At 36.7% G+C, this 18,416-nt stretch overlaps 1 protein-coding gene across 11 annotated transcripts in view; it reads left to right on the top strand.

Moving 5' to 3' along the window:
- Positions 1-82: 82 nt before the first annotated feature.
- Positions 83-18,416, top strand: part of CCDC18 (coiled-coil domain containing 18) — a 101,971-nt gene continuing 83,637 nt past the window's right edge. For 7 of the 11 annotated variants that reach the window (XR_010410848.1, XM_064588801.1, XM_064588805.1 and 4 more), the window contains exons 1-7: positions 83-421; positions 1,148-1,328; positions 2,645-2,823; positions 3,322-3,493; positions 6,356-6,514; positions 11,410-11,516; positions 13,130-13,258. Coding sequence is in view for 10 of the 11 variants with exons in the window: in XM_064588801.1 (XP_064444871.1) it covers positions 2,690-2,823; positions 3,322-3,493; positions 6,356-6,514; positions 11,410-11,516; positions 13,130-13,258 (701 nt within the window). In the remaining variant the exon portion in view is untranslated. The remainder of the gene's footprint in view (positions 422-1,147; positions 1,329-2,644; positions 2,824-3,321; positions 3,494-6,355; positions 6,515-11,409; positions 11,517-13,129; positions 13,259-18,416) is intronic. The other 4 variants (XM_064588800.1, XM_064588807.1, XM_064588806.1 and 1 more) reach the window with 4 other exon arrangements.

The raw sequence follows: 18,416 nt of genomic DNA, 5'->3' as shown, positions 1-18,416 counted from the left end.
CCGCGGGGTAGGGGCCGAGGGGCGGGGCCAGCAGGCCTTTTCCGCACCCTTCTCGGTCTCGGCCCCCTCAGGCCTGGAATGAGCGCGCTCCGCCTCACACCAGGGCGGCAGGTTCCCATGGCTTCTCCCCCACCAATGGGCGTCTTAGCGGTAATTATGGGAAATGTAGTTCCAGGCGAGCGGGCTTGTACGCGCTCGCAGACCACGATCCCCGACAGGCCCCACGCCTCTGCGTCGCCTCACGCAGAGCCTGCGCGGGGCGGGGGGCGCGTCCCCAACGGCTCCCGCGGCGGTTCGAACTCGGTGCAGCCGGAGTTCACTTGTTCCCCGCGTGGAGTGTCTGATGCTTCCACGCCCCGAGCTCAGGAGAGGGTCCGAGGCTTCCGAACGCGGACGAGAGGGCGGCGTGCGCTGTTGTCAGGTGGGTCTGTCCCCCAGCTACGACTTGGGTGGTGAGTGACTGCTCCTTGGAGGGTGAGAACAGGCCTACCTGGCGGAGTTTTGTTCCTTTCCTTCCCAGCACCCTCGGACGCGCTTCGCATCGTCTTCACCCTTGCTGCGTACGCTGCTCTGCAGACTTGTATTTTATTTGAGAAAAAAGTGAGGGAGACGTCATGTTTTCCTCCGCTTCTTTCAGATGAACGTGGGATCGATTCTGTTAAATTGAGAGTTCTTAATAACAGGACCATACAGCATAAATCTATAACCTCCTTCCAAATGGAGGAATTTTTTTTCGACTACAGCCCATCCTATTACATACAAGGTTTATAAACCACACCGGTTTTTCGGTGTTGGTGGGTGCGGGTGCGCGTGCGCGTAAAGCTACCAACGCGTAATTAGCAGCAGAAGGTGATAAGGTCAGGGCCTGTCGGTAGTAGCATGATGCACTTTTCCACGTATGTACAGGCAGTGAAGATAGACTTTTATAACCTACTGTAAGTTGAAGGGAAGAAAAGTTTTCATGGCTCAGGAGGAAAAAAAATTAAAAGCAAATGTATTCATTAGTACGTAAGTGTTAGGGATTGTTACATTAAAATACACAGAAGATGTTGGACGTAAAACCTGATTTAGTTGAAACGTAATATCGAATGACATTTTAGAATTCACCCAAATTGTCTGTACCCTTTTTTCCTTCACCATTCTGTAGGAAGCTAGAAATGTTGAAAAAATAAAGCAGAATGGGGACCTGATCCATTGACTTTTGTATGGGAGAGTCTTCTCATTTAAGCAGAAGCAAATTTGTGCAAACGAAAGGGGAAAAAAGAAACATTTTCTCTGCGATTACATAGCGTCTCATTTAATTTCCTGCCACAGTTTCTTCCAATAAGGTGAGGGGTTTCTTTTTAATCTTCCTTCTTATATCTGAGAAATTTTGAGTGGGGAATAAATTTGCCTCTCTATTTGAGCTGGATGAGGGGAAGGAAGGGCAATTCAGCAATCATCATTTATTCACTGAACATACTGACTTTCTGTAAGTGGCCTTAATAGTCCTGAACATAATACATAAGATTCCTAACCTTTTGGAGCTTGAGATGTGGTCAGAATTCTAGAAGGGTGATGAAAGAGAGGTGCTACAATGACAAAGGTAAATGGGATCTGAAAGAGGAATGTAACTTTAAGATGCAAAAAGATCTACAGTAGTAGAGATTTTAAAGCCTTAGTTCTTAATATATTCTTAATATGTATATGTACATATTCTTATATGTATTTTATTTAATTTAATTTATTTATTTGAGAGAGAGAGAATGAGAGAGAGCACATGAGAGAGGGGAGGGTCAGAGGGAGAAGCAGACTCCCTGCCGAGCAGGAAGCCCGACTCCAGGATCATGACCTGAGCCGAAGGCAGTCGCCTAACCAACTGAGCCACCCAGGCGCCCCTTAATATGTATTTTAATACATAATGATTATATGTGTTAATTATTAATAATAAAATGTGGCCCTTTATCACGATTTTTATGTGTAAAGGTTATTTAGTAGAGAATTTCACAACTCTAGAGATACTCATCAGTTGAAGAAAGAAAAACTTTTCTTCATGTATTTCTGAGTTAACTTGCCAAATGCCATTTTGATCTCTATGGTTGTGATGTGAAGGTGTGTGTTTTTTAAATTTTATAACTATTGTGAATGGGAGGAGGAGATAACCTTTATTTGGTAATAAATCGCCATTAAGGAAATATGAGTGACTGTAATGATACCAATTTTATCAGATTTCCAGAGCTTGTAACTTGAGTATGTAAGTTCAAAAGCTCATCTTGAAATTGATCTATAAGTTAGAAATTGCAGTGTGACATAATTAAAAGGTCTTTGGATCCTGATGACTTAGGTTCAAATCTTGTTTCCACCATCTACAGTTTTTGTGACCTTGAGCAAATTCTTTAATTTGCCTTATTCTTAGTTTGTTTTAACTTTAACATGGAATAACAATATTTAATGTGCACTATTGTTAGAAAGATTAAATGTGCTTAGAAAAGGGGGAACTATTGAACTTTCTATTTCCTTGGCTTTACACTGCAGAGAAATTCATTGTTACTGGGTTTTTGTTTTGTTTTGTCTTAAATTACCATGAAAGATTGCACAACATTTGAGATAAACAGAAAAATAATGAGTTAAATTCTATTAATGTGAGAGTATTTTGACACCACAGATTCTTTCTGGCAAGGTACAAGAAATACACTTCTTTTTTTAAGAAATGGAATCTAGTTCATCAGACTACTGTAATAAAGACAATGAAGAAGAAAGTTTGCTTGCAAATGTTGCTTCCTTAAGACATGAACTGAAGATAACGGAATGGAGTTTGCAGAGTTTAGGGGAAGAGCTATCCAGGTACGTAAGTAAAATCACATATGGACTTCAGAATATGACTTTATGAATGTAAAATGTATGGATTTCATTATTATATATTGTGTTTCTAATAGAATAGAATACGAAATAATCTGTAATTTTTAATATAATTCTTGGTTTAGGAAAAAAATAGAAATGTTAGAGAAGTGTTATACGTTAATGTTTATACATTAAGTAAACACCTTTGCTATATTAGGACTCAGTATAAAATATATGTTTGGGCTTAATCTTTTATTATGACTGTTTTTTGAATCTTAAGTAATCCTACCATAGAGTCTCTTTCTAACTAACAGATTATTAGTTGAAAACTCATTACAATTTATTAAGAAATTTAGTTGAAACATTGCCTTAAGTTCATAACTGAATGTGATTTCCAGCAGAACTTCAGGTGCTTTTCTTTTTGTTTTCTTATTTAATGTATAGAAATTTGGAGTGAATACTTAAATTAGGAACTAAAATGTATTTTTATTTTTTCTCTAGTGTTAGTCCAAGTGAAAATTCCGATTATGCCTCTAATCTTTCAAGATCTGAAAAACTCATTCTGGAAGATCTTTCTCATCCTAAGCTTGGACTTTTGAATTACGTACCTTATAAAAAAGTTTGTAAAATGCCCACTGGCAGTACTGATTTTCAAAAAAAGCCAAGAGATAAGGTTATTGTTTTTAGACCTGTCTACTTAAAAGTAGCTTTAGTTTCAGACCTGTCTACTTAAAATACTTTTTCTTTGAGTTTTTTCTTTAAATGCCTGTTTATGTTTTCCATAGTCTTTTACCATTGTGCTTAAGACTCTTGAATTTAAATATTATGGTTCTTGTTGTGTCCTCACAAGAAAGTAGTTGCTTTAGTGTATTACTCTATTTTTAAACTTCTATATTTATTACCTTTTTGCAATTAAATGTCTTGCTTTCCCCAAGTAAATTGTAACCCCTGTGATTTTGGGCACTATACGTAATAGGTAATCAGTTATTAAGTGGTTAAAATGTATTTAGTATATTTAGCCAGGATCAAGTGCTGTATGATGGCATGGCACTGTTCTTTTTTCATTATCCCTAAATTTTCTGGATGATCTTAGACATCTTTACTGGTCTGGAATTTTCTCCTTCTGTCTTTTTTATTCCGTCCTATTATCTACCTTGTTGTGTTTACCTTTCTTCCTTACTCAGCTCTTCAATCTCCCTTTCTGCTCTCTTCTTCCTATTCTTTATTACCTCACCACCAGCATGCATGCCTGCATATGGTTGCATATGCACATCATAATCTTCTTTCATAAAAATGTGCTCTTCTGGGGTGCCTGGGTGGCTCAGTCGTTAAGTATCTGCCTTCAGCTCAGGTCATGATCTCAGGGTCCTGGGATCGGGCCCCGCGTTGGGCTCCCTGCTCGGTGGGAGGCCTGCTTCTCCCCCTCCAACTCCCTCTGCTTGTGTTCCCTCTCTCGCTGTCTCTGTCAAATAAATAAATAAAATCTTAAAAAAAAAAAAAAAAATTAAAAAAATGTGCTCTTCCCACTTCAGAAAGCTAACAATTGAAAGGTTTTCTTTTTGTAAGGAAGCTGCTTAATGTAGCTATGTGTGCCTGCAATTTAGAAAATAAATTCAAATTTCATTTCTACAAAGATTGTGTAATTCTGGGAAATTTGACCTGTATCCTAACTCAAATTGCTGATCATTTTTGTTACATATATGTTTTAATTGAAATCATTGTGTTTTACCCTAAACAAAATCAAAAGACTAATGACAAATTGGTGGGGAAAATATTGGTAATGCCTATTAAAGACAAAGAGCTAATATCTAATATGGGAAGAGCTTCTAGGAAGATCAACAACCCAGTAGAAAAATGGACAAAAGACATGTGTGAAAGAAGAAATTAAAATGATCTTCGAACAAATAAAAAGGTGTTCAGTCTCATTCATAATAAGAGAAATTCACAATGAAACTATACTTAGGTACCAATTTGTACCTATCATACATTTGACACTATTTTATTGGTGAAATTAGGACGAGATGGGCATTCTCATACATTGCTGGTAGCAGTGCAAAATGATACAACCCCATATGGAGGGGCATTTGGTAATGTTTCCCCAAATCACAAACGCGTTTACCCTTGACATGGAAATCCCTCTTGTAGAAGAAAACATGACAGGTATGCCTGCATGAGTACAAAATGAGGCTTTGTTTGTCTTAACAGGTTAGAAATACCTCAAGTGCCTATCAGTAGGGGATTGGTTGAATAAACATGCAGTGGAAACTGCAGCTGAGGTGGGGAGATGAAAGAATAGGAGTTTCTAACTATATTGATTGTGGAGAGATTGGCAGGATATATTTAAGAAAAAAATGCAAGGTATAGAATGACATATAGAATGCTAGTTTTTGCATAAGTCACTGTGAGGGTGGGTAATTTGTATTGCTTGCAAATGAAAGTGGAAACACTAGAAGACTGTGTTGAAGACCATAACTTAGCTTCCCTATATAGGCAGGTTCCCTTTTTTTTTTTTTTTTTTTTTAGGATTTTATTTATTTATTTGAGAGAGAGAGAGCACAAGCAGGGGGAGTGGGAGACTCCTGGCTAAGCAGGGAGCCTGATACGGGGCTCGATCCCAGGACCCTGAGATCATGACCTGAGCCATAGGCAGACGATTAACCATCTGAGCCACCTGGGTGCTTCAATTCCCTATTTTTTGCTGTATGATTGGTGTTATATAAAAATTTATAAATAAGAAATTTAAAGGGGTGCTTGGGTGGCTCAGTTAAGCATATGACTTCCGCTCTGGTCATGATCTCAGGGTCCTGGGATGGAGCTTCATGAGCCTCATGTTGAGTTCTACTTCTCCCCCACCCTCTTTTTCTGCCCCCTCCCCCTGCTTGTGCTCGCTCTCCCTCCCTCTCTCTCACTCAAATAAAATCTTAAAACTTATAAAAATGGTTACCTACCTACTAAAAATGGGAATGAGGCTTCTGTGTGTATCTTTTATAGTTTTGAGTTCTGAATTGCATATGACTTTTTCAAAAAAAAATCGTATCTTAAAAACCTCAACCCTCAGGAAAATTAAAATAATTTATTATAAAATATATATTCAAAAGTATAATAAAAATGTGTATAGTTTAAAGAATTTATTCATTATCCATTTTGTTGTTGATGGTCATTTGGATTCTTTCCATTTATTGTCTCTTATGGACAAATGTAGTAGGTATGAATATTTTTATATTTTCAGGTGTAAAAGTTTTAGATTTACACCCAGGAGTAATATTGTTGAGTGTTAGCATCTTCAACTTTACTGGATAATACCAAGAACTTTCCCAAAGTGTACCATTGTTTTTTAAGCTGTACTTATTTATGTATACATCCACTAGCAGTGGAGGAGAGTGCTGATTGTCCCGCACATCCTCACCAGCACTCACTAAATATCTTAACTCATTTTCTGAGCTACTTAGTCATTTTACTGACAGTTCATCATTTTCCATCACATATAGTGCTTAATGAAATAATCCAAAATAACTTGCTCTTTCTCATTTTTCAGATGTCTTTTTCATTTGCCCCCATGGACCAGGAGATCAGAAATCTTCGAGAGAAACTTAACAAACTCAGGCAACAGAATGCTTGTTTGGTCTCACAGAATCATTCTTTAATGACTAAAATGGAATCTGTCCACTTTGAATTAACACAGTCAAGAGCAAAAGTATGTTTCTTGAAGTGGTGCCTATGCCAATAAAAAGCAATTTGAATCATTTTAAGATTTATAATTGGAAATATGTTCTGTGTATTGCCTTAATGTGTTATATATAATAATTTTTATTATGATAATATAGGATCAACATGTTATGGAATCAATTTAACATGAGTTTAAAATCTGCAAATGATTTAGGAGAAATTGTATACTGTGTGTTTACATAAGTCAAAGCTTCTTAAAATCTTAAGATTACAAATTTATGTGGTTTTCTTTTTATAAAGAAAATACAGCTTATTTATCTTCCTTTTTTTTTTTAAATTTTTTTTTTTAAAGATTTTATTTATTTATTTGAGACAGAGAGAATGAGAGACAGAGAGCATGAGAGGGAGGAGGGTCAGAGGGAGAAGCAGACTCCGTGCTGAGCAGGGAGCCCGATGTGGGACTCGATCCCGTGACTCCAGGATCACGATCTGAGCCGAAGGCAGTTGCTTAACCAACTGAGCCACCCAGGCGCCCTATTTATCTTCCTTATTAAACTAATACATTCTCATTGTTGAAAACTTTGAAAATAGAGAAGAAAGGGAGAAAGATCACCCAGTTTCCACCAACGAGAAACTACTTTATTGGTTTATTACATTGTTGAATCCAGACTGTTTGAATAGTTTTCTTTTTTCTTGTGTTTTTTACTTTTACATCATCTCAGCATTTTCTGATACATTTACTCAGCTTTTCCAATGATCATTTTATCATAACATTGTTTCCTTTATGTGATTATGCCATAATTTAATTAATAACTCTCCTCTTTAAGTGGCTATTTTTATTTTTATTTTTTTTAAGTAATCTCTACACCCAACATGGGACTCGAACTCATGACTCCAAGATGAAGAGTTGCATGCTCTACAAACTGAGCCAGCCAGGCACCCCTAATGGTTTCCTATTTTTTGCTGTATGATCGGAATTATACAAAAAATTAGAAACCAAAATGTCCAATAATAGAGGGATGGTAAAGTATGATATATCCATATAAGGGATTGCTACAGAGCTTTTTTTTTTTTTTTTGAGGTAAATATATCAGTTCTAAGATGCAAGGTTGTTTTATGAAACATTGTAAGGTTCAATAATAATATGTGAAAAGTCACCTAGAACGATGTCTGCATATAGCACTAATATATTGGGTGGTAGAGGAACATTACAGAGCAACACACATAGGCAGTGATCCCAGTTTCGCTTTTTATAAAAGAGCAAATGTGTCTGTATGTTTGTGTGTATGTATATAGATATATGTAACATATGTAAGAACAGAAAGACTGTGCTCCACATTGTTGCTAATTTTGAGAGGGATTGGAATGTCTTGTGGTGAGGCTTTCACTGTTTACTTTTATAGATGTATTGTTTTAAGTAGTAGGATTATGGGAGATTTTTTTTTTCTTTTGTGTGTTTTATTTTTTTTTTAATTTTTTAAAAGATTTTATTTGAGATAGAGTGAGAGAGTGAGCGAGAGAGAGTATGAGCAGGGAGGAGGGGCAGAGGGAGAGGGAGAAGCGGGCTCTCCACTGAGCAGGGAGTCATCTGCGGGGCTCTATCCCAGGATCATGACCTGAGCCCAAGGCAGACGCTTGCCCGATTGAGCCACCTCTTCTGTATGTTTTAAACAAAACAAAGTGCTATTGGAGATAATTCCAGCCTAAGGAGAAAAAAATGCTCCAGTGAACAAGAAACTTCTTTGTATTTGGGATTATTTCTAGGATAGAATTTTAGAATGACCAAATCACAGGGAATTTTTTTTTTTCCAGAATTTACTGTACTCTGCATTCTCCTGAGGGTTTTTTTTTTAAAACATTTTATTTTTTTGAGGGAAAAATATTTTGTTTTTCTTGATTTCTCACAAGATTTACCTTTTCAGTATATTTGTTTGCTGTGTAATTTGTTCACCTTTTTTGTTTATTGATTTAATTTTTCTACCAACTATAGATTTTTTCTGAAGTCATAGAAGCTTAATTATTTATTTATTTATTTATTTATTTTATTTTATTTTTTTAAAGATTTTATTTATTTATTTGAGAGAGAGAATGAGAGACAGAGAGCACGAGAGGGAAGAGGGTCAGAGGGAGAAGCAGACCCCCCGCTGAGCAGGGAGCCCGATGCGGGACTCGATCCCGGGACTCCAGGATCATGACCTGAGCCGAAGGCAGTCGCCCAACCAACTGAGCCACCCAGGCGCCCAGAAGCTTAATTATTTAAAGGCAAAGAGATGTTAAGAGAATTTTACTAATAACTACTGAACTAATGATAGCATTTTGTTCCTTTCTTTTAGTATATAGACACATCAGTGGTTATTTATTCTAGGCAATAGGACAGTTATTTATATTTTACTTCCCATCTCAGCATTTTCTACATTGCCTAACAAAATATTTTTAGGGAGATTCCCTTTTCTAGGGCAGGTCTCAGCTTTTGCTGTTGCATATATACCACTATTGGAAATCTTGTGCTGGAATTCCTCATTGTATCAACCAGTATATTCATAATTTATCTTTCCCAATGTTTGTAGTTACACTTTGGAGCCAGGCATTCAGCTCTTCCCAAGCTTATTGCTCTCCAGGCCTGCTGTCCAGCTGCTCTCCTGGGACTTGTCTTTGATATTCTGGGTTTGATCTACTGTTCCCTGGATCCTGTGTCATCTTCTTTCTTGGTTTAGTCTTCCTTTAAGTGGAACATATTTTTCTAGTAACCCCCTTGCCTGTCTGAAATGTCCTAATTTCTCCCCTGACATTTCTCCCCCAAATTATTTTGCCTTAGAGTTTCTAGGACATTGCTTTCTTGTTTTCCATCTTCTGCTGCTTCTCTGAAAAGTCCAATGCCATTGTGAATCAATTTCCTTAGTATGTAACTTTTTTCCATTTGTTTTTCCTTTTATGGTAGTTTTAAGGATCTTCCCTCTTTCCTTGGTGTTTCAAAATTTCAGAATGACATATCTTTGAATAGACCTTTTATTCAGTGTAGTAGGTACATGAGGACCCTTTCAGGCTGGAATCTTGTGTTCTTTGGTCCTGGAAATTTTTCTTATGCAATCTCTTGGATAATTTTCTTCCCTCTGTTTTCTTCTTCTTCTTCTTCTTTTTTTAAAAGATTTTATTTATTTGACAGAGAGAGACACAGTGAGAGAGGGAACACAAGCAGGGAGAGTGGGAGAGGGAGAAGCAGGGTTCCCGCGGAGCAGGGAGCCCAATGTGGGTCTCCATCCCAGGACACCGGGATCATGACCTGAGCCGAAGGCAGACGCTTAACGACTGAGCCACCCAGGCGCCCCGCCCCCCCTCTGTTTTCTTCTATTTTTCCTATTAGGTGAATATTAGATCACCTCGATTGGTCCTCTAACTCTTTCAACCTTTTAATCTATTAAGGTTTTTTTTTTTTTTTCCTCATGTTTTCTATCTCCTTGTCTTCCTGTGATACTGTTTAGGAGATTTCTTAACACTATCATCCACACCTCTGTTGAATCTTATTTTAGCTGTCATATTTTTTTCATTTTCCAGAGCTTTCCCATGTCCTCTGATTCTTTGCTTTGTATTAAATAATATCCTGATGCAGTGTCCTCACTTAGCTTTCTGAAGATTTAATGATGTGTGTGAATGCGTGTGTGCATACTTGCCTTGCTTGCTGCCAGTTGCCTCTTTGTTTTGGCCTCTGACTTTTATGTTAGCAGGATTTTTTTGCAGATGTTAGTGTTTTAGCTATTTATATTTAAGAGAAAAGAACTTAGGGGTGCCTGGGTGGCTCAGTTGGTTAAGCGACTGCCTTCGGCTCAGGTCATGATCCTGGAGTCCCAGGATCGAGTCCCACATTGGGCTCCCTGCTCAGCGCAGAGCCTGCTTCTCCCTCTGACCCTTCCCCCTCTCATGTGCTCTCTCTCTCTCTCTCATTCACTCTCTCTCAAATAAATAAATCTTAAAAAAAATGTTTTTTTTTTTTAAAAAAAGAGAAAGGCACTTAAATGCTGTTTAGAACCTCTGTGTACAAAGGTGAAGTTTGTTGTCCAGTAAGCTTCATATGTTGGTGATGCCTAGGGAGATGGCTCTTTTGTAGGGAGATACCTTGTCTCTTTCATCCAGTATCAGTATGTGAAGTCTTTTTCTTTGGAGCTGTTGAGTTTCTCCAGCAAAGAATCCTTTGATTTCCCACCTGTGGGATAGCCCTAAATGAGATGAAATACTAGTGGGAAGTTGACTGTTTTATATTAATCAATTTGTTTATAACTACTTCATCCCTGCTTATCATAATACATAGTGTCCCAGAGTTCTAAACCCTTCCTGTTCAGTTTCTCCAGATAATAAATTTTCTATCTCTTCCTGATAGGCCATCATTTGACTGTTGGTGTTTTAGGAATGGGAAAAAGAGTATTGATTTACCAACAGAGATATTGAGCTGTATTCCAGGCTTTCATTCCTGGACTTATGCTTTTCTGTATTTTCTAGGTTTTTTCTAGTAAGCATGTATTCTAAAATAAGGTCTTCAATTGTAAAAAGATTCAATAGGTGTTTTTTTGTTTACATTTTTATGACTTGATCTTTTATATTTAATTTTCTGATTTATGTGAAATTTATCTTTTTGGATGTTGTCAGTAGAGATTCTTTTTTCACCCACAAAAAGCTAATCAATTATCTTGGGATATTAAGTTGAGGGTAATGGCAAGAGCTTACACGCTGACACTGGCTTGTGATGATGACACGCCCATGTAAATTGTTGATCAAAGGAATAGATAGGGTGAGCTTCACATTTGACCAGTGATTAAGGAGTTATATCGGACACCCTCATCAGACAGAAAAAGAAACAAAGGACCAGTTAGATTAATTTATCTTCTGAAAGGAAGTGCTCTGAAAGTTTTTTTTTTTTTGGTTTTGTTTTAGGTTTCTATGCTTGAATCTGTTCAACAACAGGCAGCCAGTGTGCCAATCTTAGAAGAACAGATTATAAATTTGGAAGCAGAAGTTTCAGCCCAAGATAAAGTTTTGAGGTAAGAATACTTTTTATGGCTTTAAAATTTTTATTTCTTTTGCTTTTTGGTGTATCTAGTGAAATCTTGTTCCCTACCCCAGTAAATCTGTAGTGTCCTGTAGACTGTCTTAGAACTTAGGAAATCTGTTCCCCAATCCATCATACCTCCTCTTGGCTCCAGGATGCATGAAGTTTAAGGGGGCTAAAAAAAGACTAAATCTTAGCTGAGATGCTTATTTACATGCTTTTATTGAAAATGAACTAGTTCCTTTCTTGCCCTACAGAGTAGTACATGCTGGTGTTTCAGTGGGAGTTCAAGAAATAAAATAGAAGGAATCAGGCACTTTATAATTTATCCCCTTCTTCTGCTTTGAGTAAAATGAGAAATATATGTATACTAAATAGCCCATTACTCCATTTTGATGATTTTCAAAGTGTAGTTCTGGGACCAGCAGTATTAGCATCTTCTGGGAACTTGTTAAAATTGTAGGTCTCAGGGGCACCTGGCTGGCATAGTCAGTTGAGCATCCGACTCTTGGTTTTGGTTCAAGGTCATGATCTTGGTTGTGAGATTGAGCCCTGTGTTGGGCTCTGCGCTCAGTGGAGAATCTCTGCTTGAGATTCTCTCTCCTTCTCCCCCATCTCTCTCTCTCTTTCTAGAATAAATAAATAATAAATCTTTTTAAAAATTTGTAGATGTCAGGTTCTATCTCAGATTTACTGAATTACAAATTCTAAGAGGTCAGTAGTCTGTGTTTTAATAAGTCCTGCAGGTGATTCTCATGTACACTAAAGTCATTTTTCATGACCATCAGAATTTTGTAATTTTCTTTGTATTACATGTAATTTTAATTTTATTCCTAGGTATTTTATATTTTTGGTTGTTGTGAATTTGTTCATGTTCTGTTCATTGATGGTATATAGGAAGGCTGTTGCTTTTTGTGTAATATAATTATTTTATAGTTAGACTATTTGTCATACTCTTTTATTCTAATAATTTTTCATTTTGATTCTCCTCGATTTTCCAGGCAGCTAATGATATTATCAGCAAAAAAAAGAAAATATTGTCTTTTCAATATTTATAATTACTACTTTTTCATTTTTCTTTTTGTAACTGTTAGAGAAATCATTGAATATAGGGGTGATAATAGTCATCCTTAACTAGTTTCTGAACTTTATGGTTATGCTTCTAGTATCTGACTATGAAATAGGATATAAGCTGTTATTTCAAATATATGTATCATTTCATTCTTTATAAAGACTCTTAGTAGGCAAGGGATGAATTTTGTCTATTTTTTATTAAATATTGGTTTCTCTTACCTCAGTGATTTAAAGTGATAGAATTCCTAATATTGAGCTATTCTTGCATGCCTGGAATAATCTCTTTAATAGCCTTTAAAAATATTCTTTACTGGGGCACCTGGGTGTTGAGCGTCAGACTCTTGGTTTCTGCTCAGGTCATGATCTCATGGGTCGTGAGATGAACACCACCCCTTCCCCCTGTCGGGCTCTGCAGGGAGTCTGCTTGAAGGTTCTCTCCCTCTGCCCCTCCCCCCACTTGCCTGCACATGCACACACACACTCTCAATAAATCAATCTTTAAAATATGTATATATATTCTTTATTTAATAGAGAGGCAGAAGATAAATTAGAGCAGAGCCAGAAAATGGTGATTGAAAAGGAACAGAGTTTGCAGAAATCCCAAGAGGAATGTATAAAGTTAAAGGTGGACTTACTTGAACAAAGTAAACAAGGAAAGAGGTATGTGTTTTCAAAGCAAATTGTTTTTGTAGATGGAAAAAAAATATATTACCTATTTAAAATTATAGCTAATTTTTAAAGTGAAAAGAATTTCAGAAACCTAGTAGTAGGATAATTTAATGTTCTTTTTGTCTATTAATTATTTTTCATTTTCTATTAAAAATTTCATGTTACTGGCATCTGGATTGGGATTAGAAGCCTGATAATGATAATCAGTGTAATGATATTTACTTATTTCTGAAATTAAGTTGTATGACCTACATAAAATTCATGAGGAAGTGTAGTTGGGTCTTCCTTTAGGAATACATGAGTAATGCAAAAGTATTTTTTTTTTTAAGATTTTATTTATTTATTTGACAGAGAGCTAGAGAGCATAAGTAGACAGAGCGGCAGGCAGAGGGAGAGAGAGAAGCAGGCTCTCCGCTGAGCAGGGAGCCCGATGCGGGGCTTGATCCCAGGACCCTGGGATCATGACCTGAGCCGAAGGCAGATGCTTAACCGACTGAGTCACCCAGGCGCCCCCAAAAGTATTTATTTTATATAAAACATGTTTTAAGATAAAGTTTTGTAGGTAGCCTTGAGTAAGGAACCATTAACTCTGAATGTCAATTAACTTTTAAACTAATAAAGATTTAAATTTTTTTAGTTTAATAATATTTTCTAATATCATAATATAATTATAGCAGCTTTTACACAGGGTAAAATGATAATCTGCATTTTGATCTTCAAAAAATTTTTTTTTCTTGGGGGGCCTGGGTGGCTCAGTCAGTTAGGCATCTGACTCTTGGTTTTGGTTCAGGTCATGATCTCAGGGTTGTGAGATTGAGCCTCTCGTCTAGCTCCATGCTCAGCAGGGGGCCTGCTTGAGATTCTCTCACTCCCTCTCCCTCTGCCCCTTCCCCCACTCGCATGCTTGTGTGCTCAGTCTCTCTCAAATAAAAAATAAAATAAAATCTTAAAAAAATTTTTTTCTTTTTCAAGTTTTTATTTAAATTCTAGTTAGTTAACATACAGTTTAATACTAGCTTCAGGTGTAGAATTTAGTATTTAATCACTTACATACAGTAGCCAGTGCTCATCACAACAGGTGCCCTCCTAAATACCCATAACCCATCCCCTACCCACCTCCCCTCCATCAACCCTCAGTTTGTTCTCTGTAGTTAAGAGTCTGCTTTATGGTTTGCCTCCCCCCACCCCACCCACGTTCATCTATTTTGTTTCTTAAATTCCACATATGAGTGAAATCATATGGTATTTGTCTTTTTGTGACTGACTTATTTCATCTGCAGTAATACTCTCTAGCTCCATCCACATCTTTGCCAGTGGCAAGATTTCATTCTTTTTGATGACTGACTAATACTCCATTGTATGTACATACCACATCTTCTTTATCCATTTATCAGTTGATGGACAGTTGGGCTTTTTCCGTAATTTGACTATTGTTGATAATGCTGCTGTAAACATTGGGGTGCATGTATCTCTTCAAATCAGTATTTTTGTATCCTTTGGGTTAATACCTAATAGTGCAATTGCTGGATCATAAGATAGTTCTATTTTTAACTTTTTTTTTTTTTTTTTTAAGTAGGCTCCATGCCTAGTGTGGAGCCTAGCACGGGACTTGAACTCACAACCCTGAGATCAAGACCTGAGGTGAGATCACGAGTCAGATGCTTAATTGACTGAGCCACCCAGGAACCTCTATTTTTAACTTTTTGAGGCACCTCCATACTGTTTTCCAGAGTGACTGAATCAGTTGGGCAAGGATATGAAGAAAGGGGTATCCTCTTACACTGTTGGTGGGAATGCAAAAAAATTTTTATTTTCAAAAAATGTATACTATCATAAAGTAAGGTTATGAGAAAGTTTTTTTTAAGAAAGTATTTTTTGAAAAGTTGTCATAAATAGGTTAAGTATTTGTTTGCATGTGCATTTAAACTTCTAAAAACTGCTCAAAATCCCTAAGTCATTTTTCATTAAAATGAGCTTGGAATGGGGCGCCTGGGTGGCTCAATCGTTAAACGTCTGCCTTCGGCTCAGGTCATGATCCCAGCGTCCTGGGATCAAGCCCCACATCGGGCTCCCTGCTCAGCGGGAAGCCTGCTTCTCCCTCTCCCACTCCCCCTGCTGTGTTCCCTCTTTTATTGTCTCTCTCTCTCTCTGTCAAATAAATAAATAAAATCTTAAAAAAAAAAAAAAAACTTAAAAAAAAAAATGAGTTTGGAAGAACATTTTCCCAGCAGTATTTGGTTAGTCTAGTTCAAGTTTTAGTATATATTTGGAAGGCACTATTACTTTATGAAAATATTTAGGTTTTGGAGTTAACCAGATTTTATTTCTCAGTGGCTCTGTTATCTTGGGCAAACTATTTAACCTTCTTGAGCCTCAGTTTGTTCATCTATTAAATCAAGATGATATTATATCTATGTGAGGATTAAATGAGAAAAGAAATGTAGGGTGCCTCTTAATAAACAAACACTAACAAAGGTAGCTATTTTAAGTATAAACCGTGGGGTTAAATATTCTGAAATTAAGACATATTCAGATAAATTTTTACTTAGATAAACATTTTGTGCATGGTTATTTGAAAAAGTGAGATGATAATACACAAAGACTAGCTTCATAATATAGCTAAGAAAAAGTGCAGAGGACGAGTGACTAGTTATCTCTGTAAAATTTAAATAAGAGATAATTTTTATGGTAGGGTGTTGACTTTTCACAGATTCTGGACAACATGTGCAAAGGCATAGAAGTATAAAAGCATCACTGCTGAAGAACACTAGGGAGTTTTTTGTACTTATAAATGGATAGGTGTAGTAGGAAATGAGGCAAGACAGAAAGACAGGCTTGGTCTAGACTGTAAATGGCTTTGTTTTGCCAAAGTATTTGTATTTTAATCTGGAGAGCATATATAGGCAATTGAGATTTTTAGGTAGAGATGCGACATCTAAATTTTTTAGAGCTTTTTGAAGCTCCATCCATCTAGAATGGGTGTTGGCATTCTGAAATTGAAACCTTTGCAAAGACATTTTTGGGGTGCAGAAGATTAATCATAATCATAATGGGTTAGAAAGCTAGTGTAAAGGAAGAGATTGTTTAGCTTTATGCTGTTTATAAGAGACATACCCAAAATATAAGGACACAGAAAAATTGAAAGCAAAGGAATTAAAATAAATATTTCAGGCCAATAGTCACTAAAACAAAGTAGATATAGCTATATTAATATTACACAAAATAGATTTAAGTGCAGCAAGCATTACTAGAGTTAAAATGACTCTTATAGGGGTACCTGGGTGGCTCAGTTGGTTAAGTGTCTGACTCTTGATTTCTGTTCAGGTCATCATCTCATGGTTGTGAAATCCAGCCCCATGTTGGGCTCTGTGCTGGGTGTGGAGCCTGCTTAAGATTCTCTCTCCCTCTGCTCCTCTACCCACCACACATCTCTTTCTCTCTGTCTCTCTCTCTCAAAAAAAAAAGACTTACATAATGTTTAAATAACACTTAAGCAGGAGCCCTAAAGATTCTAAACTTGTATGAATCTAATAGTAAAATTTCAGATGGAAATGAACAAATCTGTAATCATACAGGAAACATTTTTACACATTTACTAGGAATTATTAGATTAGTAACAAGAAAGCAAGAAGTTGAAGAGTTGAATGACAACAATCTTGATCTCGTGTGTATATATGGAACCCTATACCCAACAGTATGAAAATTCAAATTCTTTCAAGCACTTCTAGAACATATATAATCTCTCACCTCACTGTGCCAGAAACTATGAGTTTCAACAAACACCAAACGATTGATGTTGTACATATCACCTTCTCAGACTGTTGTACAATTAAGTTAGAATGTAATCCCCCGAAATCATGTGTGTTTGGAAATTTAAAGCCAGCCTTCTTGCTACTTATGGAGCATTGAAGAAATTAGGATAAAGATTAGAAAGCTCTTAAAATGGAGTGATATAAAAAATATCACAACAATAGAATCACCAGAACCTAAGTCTGGTTCTTTTCATAATCACCAAACTAATGGGTATCAGATAAGATTAATCAAGGAGACAAGGCACAAAAGCAATATTGGGATTGAGAAGGGACTTCTAAATTACAGATTTAGCTATGATTTAAGAAATAAGACCAAATACTATGAACCATTTTAGAATGGTAAATATGAAAACTTAGACTGAATAAATTTTTTTTTAAGATTTTTTATTTATTTATTTTTTATTAGACAGTACAAGCAGGGGGGCAGCAGCTCAGCAGGGAGCCCAATGTGGGGCTCGATCCCAGGACCCCGGGCTCACGACCTGAGCTGAAGGCAGATGCTTAACCATCTGAGCCACCCAGGCGCCCCTGAATAAGTGATTTTTCAACAAAATATAATTTAACAGAATTTAAGAATAAATTGAAAACCTGAATAGATATATAGCCATTACAGGTATTGAATCAGTTGTTAAAAATTTGCCTACAAGAAAGTAAACCAAACAAAACAATGGTGACAAAAGGAAAGAGGACCATAATGGCCCACAGTGGCTAAAATGAAAATGACTCACAATATCAAGTTTTGGCAAAGTTGTGGAGCCTCTGGAATTTTCATATATTTCTAGTAGGAGTGTAAATTGGTAGAAACCCTTTTGGGTGCTTGAAATATTTTGTATCCAATCTTTGGCTCTTACACTCAGGGCCAATAATCCCGTGCCCTAATTACCTCAGGACCAAGTAGTAGACAACTCAGGACAGTCTTACACTCCAGCCCACTGAAATTATTCATACTACCAAACCTGAACCTGCTGACCCTGCCTTAACTGTTCCTTCCCACAGACACCACAGTAACATCTCTTGCTCACATTTTTCTCCCAACTTTCTCTGTCTCCTGACCAACCCTGATGCTTCCCTGCACGGCCCCCTGCATGGCCTGTCATGTCTCCTGTTTCTATGGATTTGTGAGTTTAATAACTTCCTTCTTCATGACATTCATTTCCATGTCTGTGTGTCTCACCATACCTGATTAAAACAAATCCTGAGCACATTTTAAAATATTCATTAAGACTGTACATATTTTCTGTAGAATTTTTATTTAGTTTTTATTTTAATTTTTTACTGAGTAAAGTGCAGAAGTCTTAAGTGAATGAACTTCTGTGTATGTATACATCCACATAACT

Source organism: Mirounga angustirostris, unplaced genomic scaffold, assembly GCF_029215605.1.
Source record: "Mirounga angustirostris isolate CCGP_5_RB_7025 unplaced genomic scaffold, mMirAng1.0.hap1 SCAF_4, whole genome shotgun sequence".
NCBI classification, from domain to species: Eukaryota; Metazoa; Chordata; class Mammalia; order Carnivora; family Phocidae; genus Mirounga; species Mirounga angustirostris.
Note: the sequence above shows the minus strand (reverse complement) of the source record. Positions and strands in the feature narration are given on the sequence as shown.